The sequence below is a fragment of the Alosa pseudoharengus genome, unplaced genomic scaffold (assembly GCF_046254945.1).
Source record: "Alosa pseudoharengus isolate Yale_2024_CS ecotype anadromous, Long Island Sound unplaced genomic scaffold, YU_APseudo_1.1 YU_APseudo_1.1_scf_2, whole genome shotgun sequence".
NCBI classification, from domain to species: domain Eukaryota; kingdom Metazoa; phylum Chordata; class Actinopteri; order Clupeiformes; family Clupeidae; genus Alosa; species Alosa pseudoharengus.
The window spans coordinates 20,122,393-20,131,954 of NW_027468663.1; the positions used below are offsets into that span (position 1 = coordinate 20,122,393).

At 43.4% G+C, this 9,562-nt stretch overlaps 1 protein-coding gene across 4 annotated transcripts; it reads right to left on the bottom strand.

Annotated features, from left to right (window-relative positions):
* Positions 1–497: 497 nt before the first annotated feature.
* Positions 498–9,177, bottom strand: noctb (nocturnin b). 4 transcript variants are annotated; one of them, XM_076294073.1, is made up of 5 exons: positions 8,986–9,177; positions 6,045–6,138; positions 5,534–5,665; positions 4,289–4,564; positions 498–2,645 (listed from the first exon to the last, which is right to left on the bottom strand). In XM_076294073.1, the coding sequence occupies exons 3-5, from the start codon at positions 5,574–5,576 to the stop codon at positions 1,780–1,782; spliced, it is 1,185 nt and encodes a 394-aa protein (XP_076150188.1). In that variant the 5' UTR covers positions 5,577–5,665; positions 6,045–6,138; positions 8,986–9,177; the 3' UTR covers positions 498–1,779. The 4 variants fall into 4 exon arrangements, with proteins under 4 accessions (XP_076150188.1, XP_076150189.1, XP_076150191.1 ...); XM_076294074.1 differs by lacking the exon at positions 5,534–5,665; XM_076294076.1 differs by lacking the exons at positions 5,534–5,665; positions 6,045–6,138 and having other exon boundaries at positions 8,986–9,176.
* Positions 9,178–9,562: the final 385 nt, after the last annotated feature.

Sequence of the window (9,562 nt, forward strand, 5' to 3'; positions counted from 1 at the left end):
GCACACCAGCGCACGTCCATGCAAAGCATTGCATTTATTTGACATATCGCGTGTTGCGCCGTTAAAGGGAATGACAGATGTCATTCTCATTGGTTTAAAATGATGTTACGCCCCAAACACACCCATATGACTGATTAAAAGACCTAGGAACACCTTGTTACGCCATGCGCTCCACTTTTGAGAACGAAACCCCTCCCAATGTGAACTGGACATCCTACTAAATTTGAAAAGACTTTTGACGAGTGACGATGCACTTTAGAATGTCATGATAGGGCCCTACAAGTTCCAGCTTTACTGATTAGACTTCTACTTGCAGCCTTTCACCACAAGGTGGCAGGCTTGTACAGCACGCTCCACTACACACCAGTCTGCCACATTCATAATGTGGTGTCTCCTTTGCAGTGAAATGTGCTGAACAAGACATGCAGAAGAATCTGCAGTGTTTTCTTCAAAACCCCCACCCCACACACACATACACATGCACACTCTTCAAACAATCAAGGATGATTTTTGCAGTTTAATAGAGTAATATACAGTATTTGTAGCCATTTCTACGAGAGGAAGTGCAGCCCATATTTAAACCACTCATATTTACACAGTGCTCTCACAGGTGATACATCTATGTTACCCCAGTGTGTTGGTTGGAAGTTTAAAATATGAAAATCACTCTTGCACTCATTCACAAAGGGGGAAAAAGCCATTTTATTTACTGTGCACATAATTGCATCAGTACTCCCATTCCTCCCTGTACAAAGGCCTTTAGGGCAAGGCCACTACTTGGCCTGCCCTGTCCCCTTGAAACTGTTATTGCACCATCCAACTACGCTGCTCAAAACTGTATTGAGGTCACCACACAAACATGGACCTTTGATGCCTCTAGAAACGGCTTCACTGGATTCTCTTAGTTCACACACAACATGGTCCCATAGGGGATAATGGTGTCCCAGAGTAAAACAGCCTGATGTCAGGGCGTGTGTATGCATTGGTTGGGGCTCTGAAATTAAAAGGAAGACACTCCATTGCACCTCCCATATGTTCAAGTCAACAGTCTACTCTTTTACTGATCATTGTCTTATACAGTAACCAATAATGCATCGAGAATGAGGAACTGTTCTCAGAATTTGGAAAGGACAGGCAGAAAATTACCAATTATTAGCTTGCCTATTGCGATGCATAGAATGTGATGTTAAACATCCTGATGTTTGCAGATTTTGTTCAGAATACTCTGGGTCGTATCCTTTTCATAAAATAATAGTATAACATTTGTATTTCACTGTGATCTGTAAATGATCAACAAAAAGACCAGAAATTTACTTAAATACAAATAGTCAGTTTAACCAGTGGCCACTGTCTGCACATAGCACAAAGCCACTAGTGTGTGACCTAGCAGAATTGTTGAGGCCGCAAGTCCAGCTTGGTTGCCCTTTAATGGTAAACTGGACCTCCCTGTTAATGGAGGAAGAATGAGTAGGACCACAGAACATACATTATCATATCCATTTAGATCCAAATGCCTCAAGTTAGAGCACCCAATGCCAATCCATCTCTTTCTGTTAACCTTAAAATGCACTTGGATTGGTTATCTACACAGGATGAGCTAGTTTGTTAGCAGTAGCTCATCCCAGGTGTTATGTCAGAACAGTAGAAGGATCTCCTAACTTTAGGAATTCTACTAAAGGTTCCACGTTTTGACTATAGACCTTGGGTCCCTGACCCCACCTCTGGTCAGTCTGTCATACCCAGTCATATCCGGGTCACTCTTCCTGTTTTTAGCATTGTTCACTCAGGTGAGTGGGAGAAGCTGAAGTCGCAGACCAGCGAGAGGTGGTCGGACGGGTAGTTGTAGGACGGCAGCCGGTCGGGGCCGATCTGCTCGGCTGTGGGGAAGTCCAGCAGCGTGTCCACGGTGAGGTGCTGGCGTGAGTACCAGATGTAGTCCAGCGTGTGGCAACTTTCGCCACTGGGCCGGATCTTCCAGGTGGTGTAGGGCGGCTCGGTCTGGCCGTCCGAGCTCAGCTGCTTGTAGGCGCTGTCCAGGCCCAGGCTGGAGGTGGCGAAGCACCGGTACACCTCCTCCGACGGCTCGGCGTTGAAGTCTCCACACACCAGCAGCGGCACACCTCCGCCCACGCCTACGCTCCCGTCCTCTGCCACCAGGGCGGCCTCCTGGGTGATGTTCTGCAGGTTGCGGAGCAGGTCGTGGCCCTGGGCACTGCGCAGCCGTTCCCAGCCGCTCCGCGCCTTCAGGTGCGTCACCGCCACGCACAGGGTGCGCCCGGTCGCCCGGCAGCGCAGCGTGCTGACCACCGCCACCTGGTTGGTTTTGAGCTTCATGGCGGCAAGCTGCAGGTGCACCGTTCCCAGCAGCTGGAAGCGGTCGCCGCGGAAGAAGAGTGCGCAGCCGTCGGGGCCGTTGTTGTTGACCACGTCCAGGCACGGGGACCAGGGCTTGGGGCAGAAGCTGCTCTGGTAGCCCAGGCGCGCCAGCACGGGACGGAAGGTGTCGAAGTAGTGGTCCACCTCCTGCAGGCACAGCACGTCCGGCTGGTAGGTGAGGATCTCCTCCAGGATCAGGTACTTCCGCTCGTTCCACTTCAGAGCCTCCAGGGGGCACCTGACGAAGTTGTCCATGCCTTCCCCTAGAGCTGCAGCAGAGATGAGATCAGACCAGACCAGACCAGACCAGGGGAGAAGCTCATTACAAAGGCTCACCACACGCTTTCAGCTGTTGTGGATTTTCACAATACATCATCAGAATACACTGCAAATGTGGGGTGTTCTTTCTACTTTAAGCATGTTAGGCTTAGAAAACACAAATAATGCCTAATAGCTGAAATGATAAGGGCTGGCCAGCAAAAATATAGTAAAAGAAATATAGAAAATATAGTGACCGACAAGGTCTCTTAGTTCTGAGTTCTGATGTACTGAACTATTTAATGAACTGGAACTTTAGCTATACTGATATTAGTTGTTCAGTTTAAAAAAATCAAACTATCATGCCTGGGTGCCTGGGTCAACTAACCTGACTCTCGCCAGATGAATTTCGTTCCGCCTAGCTCCTCCCAGCTCCGCCTAGCTCCACTCACATCCATCTGGGATCGCTTCCGTTTAGAATGATTTCGGCACCAGATTTTATGGTAGAGCCAATCAGGACGCAGGGCGGGAGTTTCATAGATGTGATGTAGCGTTGAAGCGACTGTGAGACTGCTTTCAGCTTCACGGGTTGGCTTCGATGTGAGTGGTTGAAGTAGCACGTCAATAGATGATGGACAAGTGGCTTATCCAATCATATGCAATTATCATATGGATTTTTGATAAGGCCCAGCCTTCTGAAACACCACTCCAATGGATCGATCCCAGATGGATGAGTGGAGCTAGGCGGAACGAAATTCATCTGGCGAGAGTCAGGTTATGGGTCACCCTGACTTATGCTGGAATTTTCCAGCTCTATGGTTTATTTGTTAGATATAGTTTCAGTAAATTGTGATTACTGAACAGCCCTGATCTAATTATGGTGACGACATCATCCAAATCAAAAGAAAGTCTAATAGTGAGTAGAGTGTGACGAAAAATAAGAGATGAAGAACTATCCAGAAACGGGAAAACAGAAACATGATCTTAAAGACCAGTTGCATAGGGACATATGTTCAGTCATGAATATGGTTTGATTTACACCAGAAGAACCATAGATTGTTCTATATATACAATCTATGAGAAGAACAGCATTGTTATACTGGTTCTCCAACATTATTGCAGAGGTTTGATGTTGAGGATTGCTCAGGTTCTTTGTTTCGAAGATTATGGTACATCAATAATTATCTAAGGTGGACCTTAAAGGAACCGTATGTAAGAAATGTATTTCAATTAATCATAAAATGGCCCTGATATGTCACTAGACATAAAGAAATCATGTTCATTTCAAATACTTATATTACTGACAACAGTAGTCCGGCCAGGATATTGTCATTTAAAAAGTGAAGTTGCAGCCCTCAACTGATGTTGATGATGTTATGTTGTGCTTTGGCCTGATGTGCCACACTCCACCTATCTACTAATGACAAAGTCAGTAGTGTTTCGGCATCCAGGTTGCCAGCTCTGCCAGTCAGGGGGGAGGGGGAGGGGATACACCGCTCTACAGTTATTTGAAAGTGATTGCAGTACCAGTTTTGGCCACAATCTTACATAAATTCATCATATATAGTTCCTTTAACTAGCATACAAAAACAAGTATATTAAGAGTTACGATACTAGACTACTCTTACGTAGCTAAAAACCTGCTCTATCTTACCTTGGGCGAGGATATTCCACTGCATGACCCGTATTGGCTGCTGGCGACGGTCTCTCCCATCGGTACTCTGGCAGATGAAGGCTCTGAGCAGCCGGGCCGGTCGGGTCCGCAAAGCCTCCTCACACTCCCTGAGCAGCTCCACCGGGTCCACGGGATCCAGTTCTTGGTCTGGGTCCTGGTCCAGCTCGGCTGGGGGGTGCTGAGACAGAGGGCCACTGCTCAGGGTGTGGGTTAGGGCACTGTACAGGCGGTTAGGGCTGTTGCCCATGGGACATGCTGGAGAGACAGAGAGAGAGAGAGAGAGAGAAAGACACTTGTGTTTCAATTATTCTTCAATTAACACTATATTAACAGTGTAATAACTCACCACATTCAGTTACACAGTAAACACAATATCTTAGAGTCTGATTTATATGACACTTATTCAGTCGTTTAATGAAGTTACACATATCCAATCAAATGTGGAGGTCATTAAGTCAAACTTGATATAATGATATTTGTTTGTTTCAGAACAATGATAATCATATTTGTGATGTGGCATGAGCTAGAGCTAGAGAGCAGAGAAGGGCAATCCGTATACATGGCTATATCTCTCATTTGTTTCAGAGTTCAAATCTTGAGCCTTGAGCCTTAGTAAATGTTACTAGTCCATTTGTTCATTATGTAATCTTCAATTAAGAGGGCACAGTGTCATAGACATTTACTCTGACTGACTAATGTTGCAAACGTTGGCCAAAATCACTGTTAGTCCACCCTAAGCCACAGTTGAGCCGCTGCCCAAAACGTTTCACACTTTCTCGTGGCTCTCCTGAACTGAGCTCAGGATTATGCTGAGCTAAAACTCTGGGGGTCAAAGGTTGAAGAGTGATTTTGGTCAGCTGTTGGTCACAGGTCAATCACCACAGACATTGGCTGACAGATGGACACACGTTAAAGAAAAGGCACAATCTTTAACAACAAGAATAGCACATAACAGAACTGGTCTGAGATCAGATCATCAGATAACAGACAACACAAGCTTATTACTGAGTCCTGATAGACCACTGGAAGAGACTAATCACCATCTGTGATGACACTGGCAAGCAGGAAGTGGCTTTGGTAGGCATGAGTCAGGCAGAAGATTTGATTGCAACCATCAAAAATGAATGAATGCAAAAATGAATGAATTCACAAACTTCCTTTTGAATTCTCATTCTCATGAATTTCATCAGACTGGAAAAACTGAGTAATGTGAAATGACTTGACCTGACTGTTGCACTGTGGCAAGGCCCTTGATAGCCTGAAGCATGTTTTTCAGAGGCACATGTCAAACTTCCTCCCCACACAGAGATGTGCTCAGTCATGATTAAAAGCTTTAGACAGAAGCCTCCAACACCTCTGAAAGTATTAAGATGGCAGCCAACATTGTGAATCATATAATAGCAAACCACAAGCAAACCAAATAAAAAACATGCCCCTAAAATGTATGCAAATAGTTACACACACACAAACACCCACACCCACAGTATAATAGCTATTGGACACTGTCAACATCATAGCCTTTCTCTGATGGTAGCTGATCCATTCTCATTCTTCCCTTGAAGCTAAAATGCATTTCCCATGTGTTCCTCCGGTTGGAGTCTGCACCTCTAACCTCAGCACTCCTGCCAGATTGACATGAATGTTTCTGAAGAACAGTGGCCACTGGCGATAGAAGCTACAGCATTTCAACACTTCTACTTCAGCACCATACAGTAACACAAAGAGCCTCACTTACCAAGAACTTCCATTGTGCCGTTTTAGTTTCCTTTTTAGGTTAGAGCATGCAAGGCTTGTGAGTTTGTGAGTGTAACAGATGGCTAAAGCAGTGACTGTGAAGAGAGAGAAAGAGAAAGAGGGAGGGGGATAAGGAAGAGAGAGGGAGAGAAGGAGAGGGAGAGAGAGGTAAGTAATGAGTTAACTCATTGCTGTCTCATCTCTAAGCTGGGTGACAGCTGAGAGAGATTACAGATGATTTAGACATCAGGAGGAGCATATGGATGCCTGACCATGGCAACAGGTCAGGAGGAATTGACAGACAACCCAAGCACACAGCCACCTACAGATACACAGATATTAGACCAGCTCAGCACAGACACAACAATATTAACACACGTTCACAGTTTTGTTATACCATGAACAATTATTTACAGTTTTTTTCAACTGCTTACACACTAAATCTTTGCTTGTCACACAATTTTCTAAACATGTCCTCCAAACATCATAACCCGACACCAAATCTGCAAAACCATACACTAATTCTCAGTGTTTGACTCAGTTTTCAATTGACTAAAACACATTTTGCAAAACACCACACACAATTTTCTACCTAACACACAAAAATCTAACAGGAAGTAACTTGATTTCGTTCTTCAAACACAACCCATCAAAATGCCACACTAAATCACCAGTGCTTCACTCTTTCTCTTCACATGTGCAAACACTCTTTACTTTACTGAACACCATCCAATCATTGCCTTAGTATAGGTCTATGAATAGATATACTCTCTATATAGGTATAGACCCTTTCAATCTGCTCCTAGAGGATTTCCGGTTGAAATATTCAGAACCAATGCAGATACTTTGAAAATTACAGTAATCGGACTTTAGCTTATAGTAATGTAATGTTCTACAAAAAGTTGACTTTATGTAAAATTTGTCTTTTTACTCTATTTTTGTTTGTCCCCATGTTACAGTACCATTAGCTCAATAAATTTTTCTGTGCCTCCAGAAATGCCTTAGGAACGCTTACTGTAGAATTGTTTGTTTCTGCAGTTGAAAGGGTCTATATACCCCCCCCCCCTACACACACACACACATTTGTCTTTAGAAAAAAAAAAAAATCAGTGTACATCTCCATGTACATCTGGTGGTCACTGTATTCTTCTTTGCTTTTTTTCTTGTTTGCTGTAAAATACTGTATTCACAACAGCAAATTATTTGGGAAAAATCACTATTTTTGGTTTCAATATTGCTTGCATTTTTACTGTGTATTTCAACTTCTTTTTGTTGATACCGTAACTTTCACTCTTGTATGGAAATACATACTGTATAGAAAGCCTAAGACAGAAGAGCTTTAGGTTTTGGGCAACAGTGTGTACATGATGTATCCAAAATGTCATATTATGACAAAAGTGTTTGTAATGTGAGGCGAATGTTTGCTTTAAACATGTGTTTTGCTGGAGATTTGGGGCATTTTGCATTTTGTGTGAGCAGTTGTGGATTTTGTGTGTGGAGTTTTGAAAAATAGACACAGAGTTTTGAAAACATGTGTAAACAATTGAAAAAACTGTAATATAGGCGTTCCCTTTATAATTAAAACATATTTTCAAAACCATTTTGTCAACAACTGTCTGCAATTGAGTTTTTATTATCTTTCTATTAGTATAATTCTTCTAATCAAAGATCATATATCCCTTGCTGTTTGGTGTTCTTTATAAGGCATAGAGCAGCACAGGCTTTAATACTTTACTATGTGTCTGACTGTGACAAACCTCTGTTCCCATAATATTATGTCAATGTTAATCTCATTTGGTAAGTATGCTCCTTGTTCAGTCAAATTCAATCATGTGCATTCTCTTTTTAGTTAATAAAACTCTAATCTTCTTATTTCTTGGGCTAGAATAGGTCATTTCATTCATGACTGTTGTGTTATTTTTAAAGAACAGCATAAAATGATTAAGTGTATGCAGTCTGAAAATACATTCCTCAATGATGGTCCCATTAGGGCTGGGGTGGGTAGGGAGAGGGGGGCAGAGTCTGTGGTGGTGATATTTTTATCCTGTGACCCACTGCGGTCAAAATGTCAATATTACAAGCAACATCAGCGTCATCCTGCCACACTGTTTACCAGTCATTTTCCAGTTCTGCAATTTGGCTTGTGACCTAATTCATCCTGAAAGACAGCAAATATGTATCCTTGATCATGTGAGATTTGGTGTGTGTCTGCAAAATTCTTCATTCCATCCATTGTTCCCCGTCTCCTGGGGGTTTGGTGTGATTCCAGTTTCTTATCTCACGGTCAGAGAGGAACCAGTGGACTGTTTCGACACTGCTGGCCTTGCTCTATATATCCATGCTGCTGATTTTCAACACAACAGCACAAATGCTACTTAAAAACGATCGATCAAGTTTGGACAGGTTGGACGCTGCCATCGCCGACTTAAAGGCACCCATGCCTAACCCTAGCACCTTCCAGGCAGCGCTGCCTTGAAGACAACGTGGGGGGCTTAAAACACCAAGAAACGTCCAGGACCAACTGCAGTCATCATATGATTGTTATGATAACCATAACAAGGGTTGGATCCTGTTATAATGATCCAGTGAAACACTGTTCAGACAAGCCTTTGTGATTTTGTGAGCAGCAGAAAGAAATGTTTCTCAGTCCACAGTTCAATAAACAAGGCTCACCACTGATCACAGGACAGCATGCAGCATTAACCAAATACACAAAAGCAAGCTCTAAGCCCTACAAGTAACTTGGACTCAGATTTCAAACATGGTGTTATGTTGCCTGTTTGAACAATGTAACGCTTTACATTTCGCATAGGTCCTCAAGAAGTTGTTTCATAACCTAAGAACATAACACCAGTGTTTCAGTAGGGTGTGCCAGTGATTTACTGCCTTAAACATTGTTTTGTTGACTTCATCCAGAGAGGAGCAAAGTGCAATTTCCTTACCCGTACAAAGTTGTTCTTTTCCAAGCACTTTTTCTTTGTCCTTGTCAGCCCCTGTTTGGTCACAAGTGTGTGTGTGGGGGGGGGGGGGCAAGTGCAGCTGTGCCCTTGTTGACTGTAAGCAGTTTAGGTTCTCTCTGTACTTCACACTCAGTTCGACGGCAAAGTTTCCACAGACCACAGGTTTGTATTGGTAGAGGTCTGCCAGTCATGGCAGAGATTCACAACACTGCCACCTAATGGAAATAAACGCAGCTCCAAGATTAGAAGAGTAATGAGCAGTTTGCCTGTGTGTGTGTGTGTGTGTGTGTCATAGTGTGTGTGTGTGAAATATGGCCATAGCCGGAAAGGCGGGTTTATGTTTTTTTTTCCATTCTAAGTTAATGTCAATATGTTATTTGGTTAATGATCTGAGTCCATGTTCTATGAATAATGATCCTTCTGTGATTGGGGGCCAAGCAGCGAAGCTGCGAGGACCTCATTGTGTTTCTACGTTTTCCTATTATTAGGGGTCCGAGCAGCGTAGCTGCAGGAACCCTATTGTTTCTGTACCGTTCATTTTTTGGCCAAAATTCTGTAA